The sequence below is a fragment of the Sardina pilchardus genome, chromosome 18, assembly GCF_963854185.1.
Source record: "Sardina pilchardus chromosome 18, fSarPil1.1, whole genome shotgun sequence".
Classification (NCBI taxonomy): domain Eukaryota; kingdom Metazoa; phylum Chordata; class Actinopteri; order Clupeiformes; family Clupeidae; genus Sardina; species Sardina pilchardus.
Genome location: NC_085011.1, coordinates 1,306,366 through 1,327,503, shown reverse-complemented (window position 1 = coordinate 1,327,503; position 21,138 = coordinate 1,306,366). Strand labels below are relative to the sequence as shown.

Below are 21,138 nucleotides of genomic sequence, written 5' to 3'. Positions count from 1 at the left end.
GAATATTTTTAGCTATAAGTAATTATGCAGATAAATATGTCAAGTTTATGAATTCAAAATATGAAATAGACACAAGACACACCATTTTCTGTGTGTGTGGACTGGAGGTTTGAGCAGAGACTAGGATTGCCACTGCTGTGAGTTATCTGTATCCCCCTTATGGCAATACGGCTTTGCCTATTTTTGTAATGTAATAAACATGGTCACACGTTTTAAAACTATTTCAGCTTGTGTAGGCCTATCAGTGTTTCTTAACAAATTGAGCACATATGTTAACACATAGGGCCTATATTTCATTGAGAATGTGCTAGAGATACCATTTGACATTTCTGCTAGACAGATTTGCATGTCAATCTAATCTCTCCAGCACACACAAATTCAATTGACAAAATACCTGTTTCACTCAATTTTTAAAAAGACTCGAAAGGACTCGAAAGTCAGACCATAGGACTTGGGACTTGACTTGAGACTTGTTGGCCTTTGACTTGGACTTGACTCGGGACTTGCCTGTCTTGACTCGGGACTTGACTCGGGACTTGAGGGCAATGAATTGAGACTAACTTGTGACTTGCCAAACAATGACTTTGTCCCACCTCTGTTAGGAATAGGATTTCAAGTGATTTTGCAAAAATGACCAAAAAAGCTAATTCCATACCCTACCTTTAATCACTCGTCTACTATGAATGCATACAGCCCACTGCATCTAGCCTACAGCTAACAACAACTTGTGACGGCTATTCATTCACGTGTTGTAAAATACTAAAAGTGTCTGAAGCTTATACAGGCAAGTTGAAATTGTAGCCTCTTGTCTCCCATGCCAGTTTCATTCATCCCCACCTGTCGGGACGCACGTTTTGGTTTTGTTGAAATAATTCCTGAATGTTTTTGTTAAGAGCTGAACATGCAACTGTATTTGACAGATGACAGATTTGGTTGCTAGTGACAAAATATGAGCGATCTCTTTGCTAATTACTTTTAATTATAAGCAAATGTCCCAGCTCTCCTTAGGCTATATGAGCAACAGGCATGCACAATAGGCTATACAGCTTCAACCAAAGAATTGCAGCTTTAGGCTACACAATTCACTTACTTTAGGCTACCATACAGTCGAAATGATACATTTTCATACAGTTTCATCTTTGTATATTTCATGGTATATTCTAAAATATCCACCATTACAAATATTCTTATGAAAGATTATAATTGACTGGCTTTAAAATATATCCTATGGTGCTATGCAGAGCAGTGCAAAGGTTTTGAAAGATACAATCTTGCAAAAGGCCCTGTATTGGAGTTTTTAGCTTACACTTTTAAGGTATATTGTCTGGTATATTGTTGGATCAGTCAATAAATTGTGTTAATGATGTTTAATTGGTTGTTGATACAATTAAATCGCACTTTGAATGTGAAATCCAGGTATATTGCTGTCATTAGTGTCACTTTTACTTCAGCTGACCTCTTAAAGAAAATCAGAAAAGAAGTTATTTAGACAAGTGTGTGCTAGACTGCTCCTGTAGCCACTCTACCCTTTGGGATTTGAACTGTTAGGCTATGATACTTGGGTGATGTAAATTATGAAAATATCTTTCTTTGGTTGGTCTTGATGCGGACTTGCCTCCTAAAAGACTCGGTCGTTGTGACTCGGTCTCGGCTGCAGTTAAACCAACGGTCTCGTCCCAATTGCTACGTGTGTTGTGCATTTTGTCTCCAAATTTGTCCAATTGCTTTTGCTTCTTGCTCACCCCTACCATCTATTTTAAACAAGAAATAATACATACATCATTGTACTACTGCCTCAGCAATGGCGGGCTGAGCTTTGGAATGGGAGGGTGGGCGTGTGCAAAGGGAACCCCCCACCCCCCACGACCACCATAGTGTGTCCTTGGCCCTTTCCGAAACGTGCCCCTAATCCCTAGCCCTACACACTTCCACTTTGTTTGCGCATTCTCGCGAGGGTCCGCCACAATGGCCCAATCCCAATGTCAGCCCTAAAGACTAAGAACTAAAGACTCACAGACTTAATTGATCTCAGGTGCTAAGTGAGTGAGTGTGTGAGGCCACATAGGCTCAGATAGGTATTTGGGATTGGGACAGCACTTCACGAGATCACATGTACCTTGGCGATGTTTACTAACAAAGACGTTGCTAACATTTGCACCATGCACATGTGTCGTGCGCGCTGTTGTTTACCTTCATTTCCGGATTTTTCTATGATCTCCGCGGTAAACGTCACAACACTTTGAACTGTGGGTAATTCCCTTAGGTTAAGTCTGCACCGATGCAGACTCACGGAAAGGGCTCGGTAAGTCTGTACTCAAACCCTCCCGCCCGTTGTAATTCGACATTGGGACAGCCCTAAACCCTTACGAATTGCGCGAGAACGCGCACCAAAGTCCGTGAGTTCGTGAGTCCGGACATTGGGATTGGGCCATTGAGTATCATCCGAAACGAATTTTGAGTCGAGTGAAGTGCCTAGGGAGAGGGGCTACCACGCCTCCAGCAGCAAGTCAGCATAGATGCTGTCTTCAAACGCAGGTGCAACCATTTTCAAGTGTTCGTGCAGCTCGTGTATCTCCCTGCCAGTTGTTTTTTGGTCCGTATGACACCATTTACAGACAAAAGCGTGATTTAAGCTACATTGTAACAACTCATGTTTAGTTTGATACTCAGTAAAATGTGCAAGATCGTACAGAAGTAGGCTGTAATATTTAAACACATGTGCAGGTCGCATTTACAGTACTTTTATAATTTGATGTTAAATAAAGCATAAAATGCAACTCCTCACTCATAGTAATGAAAGGAGAGAAGAGGGATGTATATCCTAATACACAGGGGTGTCCAGAACATCTTAATTGGCGATTTAATATATATTGCCTTCATAATTTCTATGAAAACTAATATGACGTCAATTTCCTTCTCCGCATCCGAAATGTAGCGCTGTTTTAACTCCCTAACCCTTCAATGCGCACCCACGAGTGGACTTGAAAAGGAAGTTCACTCGCTAACCGAGTCGAAGTGAGTAGGGACTCCGTTTCGGAAAAGGGCCCTTGTGTGCTTAGTTATAGCTATTTGAGCTATAACTAAGCACATATCCTGCTCCCGACCAGGTTTGGTTGCGAGCATAAGATACCATGGTGATACAGCGACGCTAAAACAAATCGTTTCGGAAAAGGGCCCTTGTGTTTGGGTTTGAGAGAGAGAGAGAGATGAAAGCGTTACTGAAAAATTAGCTGACTTCCTGTGATTATAGCAAACCCTCTGAAAAACAGACTAGCTTACCTTTGTATCCAGGCTCTTCAGGTTGTCCTTCGTTACTGGATCCGTTTTGTACTGCAAAACAACAACAAACTTTTAAATCATATGAATGTCACGGGGGGTGACTAGATGGGGAACAATTTGACTGGGGATGCAGTTCTCATTGGGAAACAGAAAGTGGGGCACCAAGATGGCCACCTCCAATTGGATTCATTGTTTACTAATCACCCACAGGTGTGCTAGTTTAGTGGTGGTGGTTGTGATTGGGGCACTTTGGTGGGGTTTAGCCTTTTATACAGCTCAGACGGACACGGGAGGCAGTCGGGTGACGAAGACGTGCTTCGCAGTGACCGAATACAGTCGTGGACTGGACGGCACGGAATCTAGACTGAACCGCTGTTGCTGACGTGCTAGCCTATTGCCCTGGGCGGCGTACGTGTGGAGGCCTGCGAGAACGGACACGAGAGGGGTGGAATCGTCTGCCCCTCGTTAAGTTAAGTGGATCTCACCTACTCACCCTCTGTGTTTGAACCGTGTTGTGCTGTAACTACTACACGACATCTGAGGCCTGGCCGTTCTGTATTCCTCTCCCCGCCCTCACAGTGGACCGACGGAGACCGAGGTGGTTGTGCTACTTACACCGGGAGGATTCCGACACATACGGCACGGTGGACCAGGAGGGGGGTGAAGACGTTCACCCCTCACCAAGCTAAGTGACTCTCCTCTATTTTTACGCTCTGGCTCCGGCCCACTCTGGTGCTAGATCTCCGCTCCGCCTCTCCCTCTGGATGTGACTCGGTCGTCAGAAGGCTGGACTGTTTATGTAGCAATTCACCCTGTTGTCACTTCAGCCCCAGCTTATTAGCCTAGCGTGTGTGTGTGTTTGCGGTGTGCCTTATAACCTTAATAGTGTGCTGTGCAACTTGCTGTGCCCTAGCTCTAACAGTGCGCTGTGAAACTGTGCTTGTGCCTTATAACCTTAATAGTGTGCTGTGTAACTTGCTGTGCCCTAGCTCTAACAGTGCGCTGTGAAACTGTGTTTGTGCCTTATAGCCTTGATTGTGTGCTGTGTAAATGTGCTGTGGTACCTAAAAGCTAACCTGGTCATGGGTGGTGAAGTAGACTAGTGGGGTGTATTGGGACCAGGCTAAATCTGTGCCCCCTCCATCTCTGTTGCACAGAACAGCTTCCAGTCGGAGACCTGAGCGCGGCCAATGCTCCTGCAAGTGGAGGTGGTATAGGCCACTACCAGAGCGGACTAACCTGGACTGAGCACTGGACTGTTCCATGGACTAAATACTGGAGTTCGCTGGACTTTACATCACACCTTTTTATATTGCATTGCCTTATTTTAACTCTTGTATCAATAAATTGTATATTTTAGTAATCAGTGGTCGCTGGCTTATTGAAGGGCAAAGTGTGTTCCCCAGTGGTTCTTTGGTGGGCGGGAGATATTGAACCGCACCCCTGGTGGTGACATGAAGGATATGGAATGTGTCACAGAAAATCGATAAAAGAGCTTGTTCAGAACCCCAATGGGGTATCCTACGAAGCAAGTTAGACATATCTAGGCTATCTAGACATATCGAGGCTGCACAAAGCCTTAACTCGGGTATTAAGTTAAGTGATCCTACGATAGCAGGTATGTGATAAATTTGTCAAACTAGGCTTTCAGCTCAGATCTGTGCGCGTTCTCGTGGTTGGGGTGACTTTGACCAATCGGGAAACGTGGAGATGCACAAGACAGACTAGGTTGAACAACGATTACTTCCGCATTTATGAGCGGTAGCAAAATCTAGGGTGGTCTTTTTTAGTGTCTAACCTATAACATCAAAAAATCGATGATCATCAGATAGGCTATTGTATATGGTATGCATGTCCATAGTAGCGTTACATTTGCATGCGCAACATTGTTAAAAGCGCCTTCGAGTTTCAAAATGTTTTTAGAGGCGGAGCTGCTCCAGTAGATGCTATGACTGATTCTCACACTTGAGATGACTTCGTTTTTCAAGATAATTGATGGGTCAGTAGTCAGTAGGATTAGTCAGAGGGCGGTGATTTTTCACGATTTGAGCTATAACTAAGCACATATCCTGCTCCCGACCAGGTTTGGTTGCGAGCATAAGATACCATGGTGATACAGCGACGCTAAAACAAATCCACTTTCGTATGACAGCATACCCTGGCTTTGAGCGCAACATACTAAGCCACTAATCGAGCTTCGTAGGACAAGTGTAGCATTGTTGTCAGGATCCTGCAGGATTGGCTGACTTTTGCCACCCTGGTGGCCATTTTGTGTATTGTCTTGTGTTTGTCGCATTTGCTGTTCTCCATGTGCTCTGTGTTCACCTGTCTGTCATGCATCTCCACCCATTAGGGTGACCACCTCCAGTCAGACAAAATGTGGGACAAGTAGCATGGTAAAGTGGGACAATGTGGGACAGACGTAATAACTTTAAACGTAGATATATTGTCTATCTAATTTACTAAGCGATATTTGTTAAGCCTACCGACCAAAATATTAAGACACTACCTAAAAGACAAAACACTAATTTTGCAACATCTCTTCTTTATTGGGACTATCAAAATAGTCAACTGTCCAAAGGACCAGGCATTATGCAGCTAAAAGAATGCTCTCACTCAGTGAATCAAATTCACCTTAAAATACAAGACACATAAAAAATATTAGGCCTAACCTATATAGTGCAAAATGTTAAGGGTTTGCCTATAGAAAGTTGAACTATTTCAGTGCAAATAAGGTAAACCAGAATCTTTTTTGATAACAACAGCCACATTACATTTTCCTAGCTATTTCAGAATCTGGAACAATTGCTAACTTGTTATGCAGTCGGTAGAGCAACATGAATGTGTGTGTGTGTGTGTGTGTGTGATGTAGGCCTACGTCATGATAGACGGTCGATCACTTTTCATCGGGGCTTGTTTGTTTGTTTGTTTGTAGGCCTGTCGCGATATTCAATAAATCAATAAATCGCACGATAAAAAAAATGAGCTCGATAACTTTTCCGGCCGCGATAATTTCCATTTTCATGCTTGATTGTTTTTCTTCTCTCTCTCTCTCTCTCTCTCTCTCTCTCTCTCTCTACGAAAGAGAGGATAACCACGGTGCTTCCTTTAGCGCAGCCTAACGAGGAGTGAACCCTCATGTCAGTCAGTTGTCAGACATGTATCTTTCAATAACATGACGGACAACTTTACTTTCTTACATTCATTTGATTAACAGGCTAGACGAGGCTTTGGCGATTGGCCTAAGCACACTGAAGAGGCTTTCTGTTGTAGCTTGACAGGTATGGGGGTAAAAATAGTGATAATGCAGTTCAGAAAATCATGCTTATAAACTACGTTTTTTCATCATCTGATAAAGACACACTCCGCAAAGTCTGCACTCCGCTGAGAGCTCAAGAATCAGCCAAAACAGCCGGCAGCTCCGGTTAAAATGTCGCTAATTGTCAGCTGTGGTGAAATGTGTTCGTAATCAACGTTATATGTCATAAACGTAGCATACCTATGAAAAGGCTTTGCAGTAGGATTATCCGATGACCAACTTATTGCTTCAATTTGTGTTTTATGGGACGTGCAGATGCTGGGTTCATGCCGTTTTGCGCAAGTTTCAAATGTTTAGCTGACTGCGTAGGCCTAATTGATCAGCTATGATGACATTTAGTTCCGTGCATAAGGCTTAGCAACTGTCACTCTACACGCCCCCTGTTGCATGTCACGTTTTAATTTGCTGGCCCTTAAACAGAGTCTTAGTAGAGACTGAGAGTCCATTGTATTAATTGTTTTTGGTTGTTTTGTTCATTTATTGTGGATATTTAAAAATGTCTTCCCATTCCAGTTCCTTATTCTTTAGAAATACAAGAAAGGAAGTCGGTTATCCACTTGCATGTGGAGACCGGAACCCGCAGCTGGGATAGCTGGCGCTCCAGGATGTGAGGCAGGATTGTATTAAAAGCCGAGCTGAAGTCCACAAACAGGATCCTGGCATAGGTCGCTGCAGTGTCCAGGTGTTGTAAGATGTAATGCAGAGCCATATTCACAGCATCCTCTGTGGATCTGTTGGCTCTGTAGGCGAACTGCAGGGGATCCAGTGCAGGATCCGTGATGGACTTCAGGTGAGCCAGGACGAGGCGCTCCATCACCTTCATGGCCACTGAGGTCAGAGCGACGGGTCTGTAGTCATTCAGACCCGATACTTTGGCCTTCTTGGGGATGGGGATGATGGTCGCAGCCTTGAAGCATGCTGGAATGCGCTCCAGCTCCAGGGAGGTGTTGTAGATGTGAGTGAACACCGGGGCTAGCTGGTCCGCGCAATGCTTCAGGGCTGATGGTGATACTGAGTCCGGGCCCGGGGCTTTTCTGGGGTTCTGTCTCCTGAACAGGCGTCTCACCTGCTCCTCGGTGACAGAGAAGGGGGCGGGGTTGTGAGTGGTGGTGGGGGACTGGGGGGGGGACTCTACCTCGAACCTGCAGTAGAACTCGTTGAGCTCGTTGGCAAGGGGGAGGCTGTCAGGCGTCGGTGGAGGCTTGGGTCTGTAGTTTGTTATTTTCTTCAGGCCTTTCCAGACGGAGGAGGGGTTGCCTTGAGACAGCTGTTGCTGTAGCTTCTCTGCGTACCGGTGTTTAGCCTCCTTCACTGCCTTAGTGAATCTGTACTTGGCCTGCTTGAACAGATGACAGCTCCCACTACGCCTGGCCGCCTCCTTCTCCTTCCTTAACTGCTTAAGCTGGGGGGATAACCAGGGCTTGTCGTTGTTGTAGGTCTTCCTGGAGCGGAGAGGCACACAAACCTCCTCACAGAAGCCGATGAATGATGTTACGGTGTCAGTGTATTCATCTTGGTTGTTGTTAGCTTCTGGCCCTGCCCACTCAAAGGCCTGGTCGCAGCCAGCCCACTCCAGGCAGGCGCGGAGATGCTCCTGTTCCTCACCGGACCACACTCTGAACTGGCTCACTACAGGTTTCGAGAGTTTTAATTTCTGCCTATAGCGGGGTATCAGGTGGATGAGGTCATGGTCGCTATTTCCCAGTGCAGCACGCTGGACAGAGTGATAGGCCTGCCGGATAGTATTTATCTTTGAAAAGGTGTACCTGCATTATTATGCCATTATCATTATATTAGATAAAAATGATCTCAGAACGGCAATATTATCGTTTATCGCAATAATTTCTGGGACAATTTATCGTCCAGCAAAATGTGTTATCGTGACAGGCCTATTTGTTTGTCTGTCTGTTCGTTATCTGTTGGTTCGCAATGGATGGAATTTTCAGGAATTATCTGTTGGTTCGCAATGGATGGAATTTGGATGGAATTTTCAGGAATGGTCTGAAATGACCCACGGAACAAACCAATAAATGGGAGTAATCCAGGTGGTTATGTTTTCGCTTGGCCTAGGTCTGCGCTCTCGGAGTGCTTCTAGTTTTGTAGGACTCACTTGCACCATGTCGCTTCACATCGTATTCTTCACCGTGCCCCAGAGAAAAATGCAAATGCAAAATGCTCTCTCTGCTTCACCGTCTACAGGTCTTTGCCAAGAGTAGGCTATGTTGCGGTCCATTCGCTATTAAAAGTGCATCTTCTCTTTTTCGTGGTCACACTGCCCATTGCAGCTTAACCTGACCGAAGAGCGCGCTCTCCAATTTGAGATCTTTGACAACGTTGTGGAGGCGTGCACCAGGCAACAGTTTGATTGACGTACGACTAAGCCTATCGACTACCGATTTTATTGCTTTCCTCTGAACTATTGGACATAAGTTAACACTACGCCTATGGACGTATCTGTGTAGGCCTATTTATTTTCAATTGGCCAGGGTCGAATGAAAAAGCAGGACAGATGCTCAATTTGCTTGAGGCGGGACAAAGGGTAAAATTGCTGTACAGTACAACGTAAAGCGGGTCAGGTGGTCACCCTACCACCCATTCCCTTATTGCATTGCATGTAAATGTCTGTTATCCCTGTTCTTCTTCTTATTATTATCGGGATTATTCTTCTTCCGACCAAAATCAACAGTTAATAACACTAAAACCACTGAACCGTTTGACGTCATTCAAACTTTTTAGGAGGGATAACTACATTGTGTGGCGCAGTAATATCCTCACTCTTGCACTTTCAGTTTCACTTTGGAGTGAGGATATTACTGCGCCGAGTCTAAGTGCTGCAATTGTTATTCCGCCACCAGAGATGGTTGACTCGAGTCTGAGACTCGGACTCGAGTCACACTTAACTCATTAACTGCCATTGACGTCTTTAAACGTCAATTTAGACCCATACGTTGACTGCCATTGACGTCAATTGCATTTTCAATGGGGAGGGCTCATGAGTGGGCTTGGGAACGATCTGGCAGTTTCAGGCTTTTTAACAGACTGTACTAGCGATCCAAACTGCTAGATGGCAGCAGTGCCATTTGGATCATTAGTATCCGCCTCCAGAGTGCACATGCAGAGACAAACAGCAAGAAAACACGATCAAGATTGACCACGGTGGATCTAGTTTGCACGTGGTCCAGCAAATAAATATGCTTACTTCTTACATCAAGGATGGAAAACATGTGAACGGTATGATCCATTTACATTGGATATTGCTATATAGACTAACAACAACTTTGCTAGTGCTAGCTTGCTAAGTCTACCGTCCTGTTCAGAGTCTATAGCGACCATCAGAGTCCCTAGCAACCTTGACGAGACTGACAAGATAACAGTGCAATCGTGGTAGACATACTACTGAAACGCTAATGTTAAAAAGTTGATTTTCACAAAAAGATCGTTTTCTCCATTTTTTGGTCAAAATCAGTGTTTTTAGCAAAACTAACCAATGTTCTACTGACGATTACTAAAAAACAGTAAACGATAGAAACAAACCGTTTTGCCTGATAAAAGAAGAGAGTCTACTCTTTCATTTGGTAGCTTGTGTGTTTACATAGTCATAAAACTCACTGTTCGGTGGATCTTAGAAAAACAGTCAAAATGCTGTAATACGTCTGGCAGTATGGAGCGCTCTGCACTGAAAATGGCTGGCAGCCAATGAGTTAAAGGCTGACTTACATTGTACGATTTTGGTCTGTTTTAACAGTCGGTGACTAAATTTCCAAAATCGGGAGAAAATCATGGGAGTTGTACTGGAATCACGGCGCGCTCCCGTCATCTAAATCGTTTAGTGTAAGGTGCCAATCATAGCGGTTTTAAGTCCGTCGGAGTCAGTCTTTTTCTAGTTTTGCCGTTACGACAATATCAAACATGTTTGATATTATCGGAAGTCTTTTCAGTCGTGGCTCATGCAAATAGTGAAGTGAACATTAAAAACCAATAGTAACCTCGCTCGAACACGAAACAGGAAGGGGCAAAGTAGGCGACAGCTGTAGCCTATATGATTATTTGTTATTTCATTTCTTGTAATTTATTACGGCTATTCTATGTGACAGAACAACTCTATATCTGTTAGTGATGTCACACATCAAACAATGCTGCAGAAACGCGAAAAAATTACTTTGATATGAGTAGTTTATCGTATATGAGTCTGTGTTGATATGTAGTGCACAATGGAAATAATTTGAAGGAATCTTGTAGCAGTCTTGTAAACAGTGACCCACAGTCTTTGCAAAATCCTAATCTGAGACTGGCCTGTGACTAGACTGTGACTAGAAACTGGATGAATTGTCTTTAGATGTGAGAGGGTCTGAGACTGTAGTCTTTCAAAAATCTTTTCCAAATCTTTGCAAAGTCTGTCAATGTAAGGTAGGCTTTACCTGCTTAGAAATGCACCACGTTTTATTTTGTCTCACCATACTTGGTCGTGTGACTCTATTTTAATAGAGAAAACATGGAGGTGTTTGGTCGCTTCTAACTTAAAGGAGAATTCCGGTGTGATATTGACTTAAAGTGTGTTGAAACATGATACCGAGTGTGAGCGTTTGTCTCAGAGCTGATCTCGACCAGGCTTGTGCAAAATTCAGAATTGAATTGTGAATGACTCCTAAATTCCAATTCAATTCTTGAGTTTGAATTGAATTTGAATTGAGGTCAAAAACAGGATGCAGAATTACAATTCGAATTTGAATTAAGGGAAGTGGAATGGAAATTCAATGAAATTCAAATCAATTCACATACATAAATTAAGGGTACACTGCAAATTATTTGATTCTTATCAAGATTAAAAAAAAAAATACATTAGAAGTGTTAGATCATTTACATTGTTTTAAGAGTGAATTTCTTACTTTAAGTGTTCAACTTTACACTATCTTAAAAGTGAATTTCTTACTTTAAGTGTTCAACTTTACACTATCTTAAATCAAGCGCATCTTTTTTTGTCTCAAATAGGCATTTAATCTTAAAATTAGGTAAATACTGTTAAAATTAGATCTTTTACATCTCTCCCTCAAATTCTCATCAAAATAAAACTTGTTTTAAGATTCAGTAACAAGAAAATTTTACTTAATTTAGGATGACATTTAAGATTTAAGATATCATCTTAAAAACAGCAGTTTATGCTTATATTTATAGTTAACTTATTCTGAGGCTGTAACAACTTTAAATACACGTAATCTAGACTTGTCACAAGCTGTGGCACTGTGGCGCAACAGGTTGCAGCATTAGTACCATGTACTCGTGCAAGTACCCACGGGGACTCGGTTCGAATCTTACCTGTGGTCATATCCCAATCACTCGCCCACTCGCTTCCTGTCTATCTTCATTGTTCTATCTGAATAAAGGCAAAAAGTCCAGATAATATACTTGTAAAAGGAATATAATCTGGGTCAGTTTACATTTAAGTAACCTAATTTTACAACCAGCATTTTAGGCTAATATTAAGTATATTTTACTTATTCTGGGGATGTAAAAATTATATTTATAAGTAATCTGATTTTAAAACTAGCAATTTCAGCTTATGTTAAGTTTCCAAATATCATGTTTATTTATAGATTTTTTATTTATCTTAATTCCAAAAATCTTGTCAAGTGAAATTATCTTGCTGCATGGACAGAACATTTCACTTGTTTTGAGTATACCTTTTACTTCAGATTTAGTGTTTTTATCTTGTTCTTAGACACCCTTTTTTTGCAGTGTTTAACAATTAAGTTTCACAAAATATGTCAGATATGATCTCAACAAACACACAATTTATAATTGAAAACAGTAATCAATTACATTTCCAATGTAATTTTCCCTGAACTGAATGTGTGTGAGATTCAACACATTCGTCCTGTTATGTGACTGTGAATTTGTTTTGAATTGCCATGAATTGAATTCCACTTCCTGTCATTCCAATTCCAATTCAAATTCAACTTCCTGTGGGGTGGGGCCAATTCAATTCAAATTCCAACTCATGAATTGAATGGAGGCAAATTCTAAAATTCGGAATTGTGCACAAGCCTGATCTCGACCTGCCCCCTGCACTCCGAAATCCTCCGCTAGCTTGCCAATGCTAAAGCAGGCTTTCAATAGCAGTGGCTCGGGCATCGGCTTATCCATGCAAATAAATCACTGTTTTACGCCATTTATGAGGCTCAAAGTAGCTCCACACTTTATTGGTAGACTTCTGAGGGCCCTGACATTTAAAACCAGACATAGAGAACTTTGAATAAGCACTGGTGGTTTACTTACATGACTGTTCAGGCAGTCACTTCCAAAAGTTTAGCGTTTGCCGCCATCTTGAATTTAGTCATGTGACTGATTCGTGACTAGTTCACGTAATCGCTATGTCTATGCGTGACCTAGTCTAATCTATCTGTACTTTTTTGCATTTTCATGCACTGGTAATTCCTTGGAATTGCATTTCTTGTTAAGTTAGCTGATCAACCTGGTTAGCATTGTTAACATAGTTAACATTTTAACTAGGGCCGGGACTTTAACACGTTAATTAAGATTAATTAATTACACAAAAATTAACACGTTCAAAAAATTGACACATTTTAATCATATTTATTTTTGCACCGCGGAACGTTTCTCACTGGATGAGTTTCAGACGGACTGATTATACTGGAGCACCAACTAACGCGCATGAGTTCGGTTCAGATGACAACAAACCACAGTGGGCTGATGTGACCTCGCTGGTTGGCCCCCTGGATGGGAAATTTTGTAACAAAAAACAAACGTCGATAAGAGCATGGTTGTGTGCAAGCTATGCAACAAGGAATTCGCATATCACCGCTGCACATCAAGCCTTAAGTATCACCTCAGTGCAAAACATATAGCAGCTAGCGTGGACAAAGCCTGTTATGGCTTGTGAAGCAAGAGAGATGTTTTCTAATAATCAGGGTTTCCAATGTTCTGAATGTACTGGAAAGTATTGTGATACTCCAGACACTTGAGGGAAACCTCCGAGCTTTAATTATTAAAGGAGTCATAGAACGCATTTTTTGACCATTACAAATTGATCTTTGAGCCTAAATAATGTCATATGTAAATTTGTGGGGCTGAAAACGCCCCAGGAGCACTGCTAGATCGCCTAATACAAGGTCATAAATAAGCCTTGCAATGAAACAGTTTGTTTTTCCCGCCCACTCAGCAAGTTCATGAATATTCAAATGAGATGCGCGCTGATTGGTCTATTGGCCGATATGTCCTGAAAGTTGATTGGCTCAATCCACCGGTCTGAAGCTAGAGCAAAGTGAAACTACGTTTACTGCTGGTAAATAAAGCCAAAGTCTTTGATAAAGCTATCAACAATGGATTTAAATAAGGAATACAGCCGTACATGTATAAACCGAGTCAGAAGAAGGTTCTGATGAAGATGAAGTGCAGCAGATTCCCCAACAGAATGAATGTGTTAGATTGGTAAGTTTTATCAGTACATTTCTTAGTATAGTAACTCTCCAAAGTTAGCTGTAATAACGCTAGCATTACAACGTCTCTGCCATAGACTACATATCTAGATACTAGCATCGTAAAAGCAGTTCAACAAGAATTATTAATCGAAGGTATGCAAATGAGAGGGGTGTATCTAAAGGGGGATGGGCGCCTATTACGTGTTATCTGAGCTCTGTTCAGATTGGAGCATTTCAACACGGCTGTTTCTATTTCCCAATTTGCATACGAAAGCAGGCGGGGGACGCGGTAAAGTCTTTGGTGTTGTCCTTTAGACACTGCTCGCAGCCTAAATTCAACAGGAACAAGGTGAATGTGGTTTTGAATTCTAGGACTCCTTTAAACAAATAGCAACCGAGTTGCTGTTACAGCCACAACTCACGCTTATAACAGAGTAATTCGCCGCACCTACAGTATGTCCAACTTCACTCTCGGAACCGCACACACACACATATACAAGCTCACACGCACACATGTAAACTCCACTCCCCAGTTCCCCTTAAAGGGACACAACAATTTCATGAACTCAACTCAAGGTAACAGGTAACACATCACACACAATTAACAGGATATCACAGTATTGTGTTTTACTTAAAAAAAACATGAAGTATTATAGTTTAAAGAAGGTCTACCTATCTATAGGCTACCTGCATTTCTGAAATGTAATATTTCGAAATATGGTATTGCTACACTTTATGGCAAAAATTGCACTGGTCTGTTGGACTAAACAATATTTTTGTTGCTTAAGCTTATGTATTCAGTCATTATTCAGTGGTATGCTAAAAATCCATGTGAAAAAACAATACTTCTCACTGTTCTCAGGTCACTCACCCCCAGCATTCCGAACTCCTCCGTTTTCAGCCTAGCTTACAGTAGGCTTGAATCTATTAGATTGGGCATTACGTAGCCTATGCAGCTACATCGCTATTTTTAAACCATTAAAAAGGTTCCAAGTAACTCCACACTGCATTGGTAGACTTCTGAGGGTCCTGACATTTAAAACGAGATACTGAGAACTTTGGAAATGCACAGGAAGTTTATTAAAAAAAAAGACTGTTTACAAGCAGTGCCTTAATAGAATCTCTCCGCTGGGCGCGTTTGTGCTCGTCAGTCGACTTATCGCGACTTCACCACAAGATGGCGCCCAGCGGAGAGATTCTATGAAGGTACTGCTTGAATAAACAGTCTTTTTTAATAAACTTCCTGTGCACTTCCAAAGTTCTAAGTATCTCGTTTTAAATGTCAGGACCCTCAGAAGTCAACCAATGCAGTGTGGAGTTACTTGGAACCTTTTTAATGGTTTAAAAATAGCGATTTAGCTGCATAGGCTACGTAATGCCCAATCTAATAGATTCAAGCCTACTGTAAGCTAGGCTGAAAACGGAGGAGTTCGGAATGCTGGGGGTGAGTGAAAGTGCGTCTAAAACACGTGTGAGTACACCTTAACATGTTTCGGTACAGTTAAGCTCAATTTCACACCGGAATTCTCCTTTAAGTTAGAACTGGAATGTTTAAGCTTTAAACTGTCTACCTTCACACTATCAACTCTCTTTAAACTATGCAACCACCATGCTTACCCTAGCTACACCTTAGTAACCATATCTAAATGATCTAAACATTTTTGCATTTGCATGCAATGCCTGGTAATTCCTTAGAATTGCATTTCTAGTTGGTCTGCGTACTTCTGTTTCCTGTTCTTTGTCGGATTCTCTCTTTGTGTGCTCTTCGTATCTGTAATCAATCAAATCAAAATTTTTTTGAGTCTCAAATATTTTTTTTGCATTCAAATACTTTTTTTCTTTGATTGAATGTGTTTTCTTTGACAGAAGTACATGTATTTTTGATTGAAGAACACTTTTTTATGATTGAATAATAAAGACACAAATCTACCTCCATACTGGCTTTGTCTAATGTTGAGTTTTTGAGGTTTGAAATATATGCAAATTAGCGAATAATTAATGAAATAACGCCTAATTAGCATATTCAAACATTAAATTACAGAAAACTTGCAATACATTTTTTTCACACATGTATGTGCGTAATCAGCTGGTAAAGTTCATTTTTTTACCTGTAGTGTCTCGCCTTAATTCCGAAGTAAGTGGGTGTTTTATTCCGATGTTAAAAAATAAAATAGAATAGAATATATACTTTTTTGATCCCGTGAGGGAAATTCAGTTCTCTGCATTTAACCCAATTTAACCGAATTAGTGAACACACAGCACACAGTGAACACACAGTGAAGTGAATCACACAACCCAGAGCAGTGAGCTGCCTGCCCAACCAGCGGCGCTCGGGGAGCAGTGAAGGGTTAGGTGCCTTGCTCAAGGGCACTTCAGCCATGGTGGACTGGTCGGGGATCGAACCGGCAACCCTCCGGTTACAAGCCCGGTGCGCTAACCAGTACACCACGGCTGCCCCAGCAGAATTAACTAATATCTTGATCATATAAACCTTTATTTCGCTTTCTAAACAGGTAAGAGAGATAACTATATTGTGTGGCGGAATACAATATACTCACTCCAAAGTGAAACTGAAAGTGCAAGAGCGATGATATTACTGCACCGAGTCGAAGTGCTCCAAGTGTTATTCTGCCACACAACATAGTTATCCTCTTACACGCATTACAAATGCACCACGTTTTCTTTTGTCTGACCATACTTGGTCATGTGACGACTCGTGTTACTGTATTTTCATAGGGAAAACATGGAGATGTTTGGTCGTTTCTAAATTCATCTCTGTTTGGATCCTAATGAATGAACTGGCCTAGATAAGTATGTAAAAAGTAAGTAAAGTATCTATCTATCTATCTATCTATCTAGATAAGTGCCATCAAAGTAGCACCACGCGCGAGCCAGTGAGTGCACGCATTGAAACATGAGAGGTATGTATCAACTCGTCTTAGTTAAAGGAATTACGTAGTTTAATATGAAAAAACGGCGAAGTGTTCCTTTAAGCTCTCATAGCAAGGCTCATGTCAAGCAAAGATTGGTTGCACTATAGAGTCGCTTCCTGTTTGACAGCTTCGTTTCTGATCGTTTCAACATACAAATGCCTTGTTGATGGCTTGATGAAGCCTAGTCTGATCATCTGTGTAAATCTATGGTGAGCACTGGACAGATCAGGTGGCCTGAAATGTTTTGATAATATCCAATACAGTGGTCGGATGACTGAGGTTGAGACCTTTCAGCCTTGGGACGTCCTACACCAGGGATGGGCAACTGGCGGCCCGCGGGCCGCATGCGGCCCAACTCCTCACTCAGTGCGGCCCGCAGAGGATCATTTTTACTGTGATAAAAATGCGGGGGTTTTTTTTACCGCACCCGTCATTGTAATTATACTGTTCACCGATAGATAGAGCTTCCTATGAAAACAATCTCGGGGCCTCGGACCTTTACCACCGCCGAGGAAAAGCAGTGCAAAAATGAAAGAAAACTCGATTAAGAAAACCGTAGGCTACCTTTCAGTCAAAATTGGAAGCAGAGTGTCTGTTCACAGAATGGTAAGGCAAACCCATATGTGTCAAGTTTTGCTTAGAAACTATATCAGCCATTAAAGATTTAAGTCGCCACTACAACACCTTGCGCAAAGTTAAATATCAGAAGTAGCCTTCACACACGGAGCTTCTAGAGCCGACCTCAAATCAAAAGTAGGCTAGCCTACACAAACAATAGCGACTAATTGCCAGAACTACACAGTAATCCGTCTTTTGCTGTTTCGCTTGAGCTTGCCAAAGCAAAGAAGCTATGTCAGATGGCGAAATTGTTAAGGTGCGTAGTGGAGGTAAAAAATTCTAAACGGTATATTTGTCCCGACGCACGGTGACGCTCATAATTATTAAATTCTGATAATGTCAAGGGGGAGCTGAGAGAAATCATGCATGACTGCAAGTACTGTACTTCTTGGCGTTGTATGAGAGTACAGATGTGATGGATGATACATCACATCTGTACTCTCATCTCATCATGGACGTTAGGAAATGTCTATAAATTCTTAAAGGGATATTCCGCCATTTTTGGAAATACGCTCATTTTCCACCTCCCCTTGAGCAAAACAATCGATATTTACCTTGCTCCCGTTCATCCAGCCATTCTGTGAGTCTGGCGATACAACTTTTAGCTTCAGCCTAGCATAGATCATTGAATCGGATTAGACCATTAGCTTGCCTTGATTATTACGCCAGATGAGAGTGTAGTTCCATGTCAAATCAGCCTAGAAAAACGCCAGGTTTCATTTTTAGTTGGTCTTATTGCACTTTCTAACTTGAGAGGAGACACGTCTTAAATGGGAAAATTACCAGAAATCTTAGTCACTTTTAAACATGAAGCTAGCAGGCGAGAAGCTAATGGTCTAATCCGATTCAATGATCTATGCTAGGCTGAAGCTAAAAGTTGTATCGCCAGACTCACAGAATGGCTGGATGAACGGGAGCAAGGTAAATATCGATTGTTTTACTCGAGGGGAGGTGGAAAATGAGCGTATTTCCAAAAATGGCGGAATATCCCTTTAATATGGAGTGGGAGCATAAATGCATTGAATATGAGGCTAGTTGTTGCACTTAATGATGGGCCACTGTTTTTCAGTTTTGTGCCATCATTGAATGGTGATTTATGTGAGCCCTTTGTACTGAAAATAATACTTATCACTGGCTGTAAAATACTTGTATTTGTTGTTAGGGAGTCTATGTTAAAAGTGCATTTGAGGGCCCCAGCCGTGGCGCGACTGGCTGGGACACCTGCACCGCACGCCGGCGACCCGGGTTCGATTCCCGGCCCGTGGTCCTTTCCGGATCCACCCCTGATCTCTCTCCTGCTTGTTTCCTGTCATACTCTCTACTGTCCTGTCCAATTAAAGGCATAAAAAGCCCAAAAAAATCATCTTTAAAAAAAAAAGTGCAATTGAGCATGGAAATTGACATATTTCGTCCTTATTCAGAATTATTTTGCAGCTTCTCTCATATCAGATGTGTGGAAGTTCGCGTCCATATTTGGCCCTCTGATGGTTATGCTAAAAAATTGTGGCCCTCTTAAGTCATGAAAGTTGCCCATCCCTGTCCTACACTGTAAAAAAAATGACCAATTTATCAAATCATATTGTGTTAGAATTACATAAAACTGTTTTGAATGAAAGACAATCTTGTCTGTGTTCAAGTAGTCATTCCAATTGAGTATTCCATTTATTTAATTGAATAATGTAAGGTAAGCTTATATACTATGAAACAAGGAAAATATACAAGCTCATGAACTCATGTTTTACAAAACATGAAACGTTTCTTTCAAACACAACGTTCTTACATTAAACTAACAGGCCAGTCTCAGATTAGGATTTTGCAAAGACTGTGGATCATGCAAGGTCACTATTTACAAGACTGCTACTAGATTCCTTCAAACTATTTTCATTGTGCACTACATATCAACAGGAACTCATATAAGATAGCCTACTCATATCAAAGTATTTTTTTTCGTGTTTCTGCAGTTTCATGTGTGACATCTCTAACAGATATAGAGCTGTTCTGTCATGTAGAATAGCCGACTAATGTATAAAAAATTAAATAACTAATAATCCTATAGGCTACAGCTGTCACCTATTTTGCCCCTTCCTGTTTGGTGTTGGAGCGAGGCTACTATTGGTTTTCAACGTTTACCATTTGCATGAGCTACATGTACGTACGACTAAAACGACTTGCGATAATGATGTGACAGTTGCTGCGTTTACATGAGAGCTTTAATTCAGAATAAAACCAAGTTAATTCGGAATAAAAGTTAATTCCGCTTTAAAAGAGACCATGTAAATGCTTATTCCGCTTGAAAATGATTATTCGGAATTAAACTTAATTCCGATTTAAGTGGTTGGTTTATTCCGATGTTAAAGCGGAATTAACGCACTCCTTGATCATGTAAACCTTTATTCCGATTCAAAGTTTATTTCGTTTGTTTGGTGCATGCTCGTTTCATTGCTAATTCGGCTCCGTCTTCCTCCCCCCTTCTCCGGCACTCTTCTCCTCCTCAGCTAGCAAACGTGAAGCTTGACAATATTCTCGAGCTGCTGGTTAAATAGTAGGCCTATTATCAGAATTACTGCGAAAACCGTTTTCATTATGTTATTGCCCATGCTGTAACGTTAACCCGAGATGACAAAAAAGCCGCTAGCCAGCTAAAGTTTGTTTTCTTCCGGTAGACCTTAATTAGGCTGCTTTCATGCGCCGCCTGTCGGAACCCTTCCTGACCCCCAGACGTTCAGCGGAATACGATAAAGAGGAATTAACCTATGTTCCATGTAAACACCAATTCGGAATTATTATTTCCATGTAAACTCGAAGGAGAATATTTTAATTCCGATTTATTTAATTCTGAATAAACTAATTTGGAATTAAAAACATCATGCAAACGTGAGGTGTGAAAGTAAAACATTCGAAATGCCAATGTTTAAAGGATTAGCACCTGCTTTTACGAGGCAGAAATAAAGGTGCAAAATAGACCTGCGTTTTCATGGGCAGTTTTCGTACAGAAGAATACCTAATAAGACTATCTCTATTAGAGATGCACCGATAGATCGGCTGGTGACCGGAATCGGCTGATTTTCACGTGATCGGCCATGACCGGCGACCTGCCGGTCAGTCTGAGACATGCTGATTTTATGCCGGCCAAATGCACTTGCACGTAGGCTACTTGTAACAACATCACTTAGCTGAGTTAGCAAAGTTTGATGAAGCTAGCAAAGGCCAACAGTCAGGGCTGGATAAAGCGCTAATACTGAGTTTTTCTATGCAGCGAACGCTGTGCTTTGCCATATTGCGTGGAATTGACTAAGCTGTCACTTCAGGTTACAGCGCTAATCTCCGCCCGTCCTTGCCGCTAATTGCGTGCCCACAGCTGAACCACACGCGCAGTCAACAAGCAGCGACATAGCCTAGGAGTAGTTATACTGCACTTAAGGTGAGACACGGCAGGAATAAACATTTTGCTTCGGTTTGCCTCCTTAGCATGTATTCTTTCTCACTACTACAACAACAAAGTCCGATTTACACATTTAGAGGTTTATTTCATTACCTTTTGTCTACCACGACC

At 41.7% G+C, this 21,138-nt stretch overlaps 1 protein-coding gene across 8 annotated transcripts in view; it reads right to left on the bottom strand.

The window, feature by feature from the left end:
* Nucleotides 1-21,138, bottom strand: part of LOC134064036 (uncharacterized) — a 62,818-nt gene that overhangs the window by 28,716 nt on the left and 12,964 nt on the right. For all 8 annotated transcript variants that reach the window (XM_062519815.1, XM_062519816.1, XM_062519818.1 and 5 more), the window contains one exon: nt 3,280-3,330. In XM_062519815.1, the coding sequence (XP_062375799.1) occupies nt 3,280-3,330 (51 nt within the window). The remainder of the gene's footprint in view (nt 1-3,279; nt 3,331-21,138) is intronic.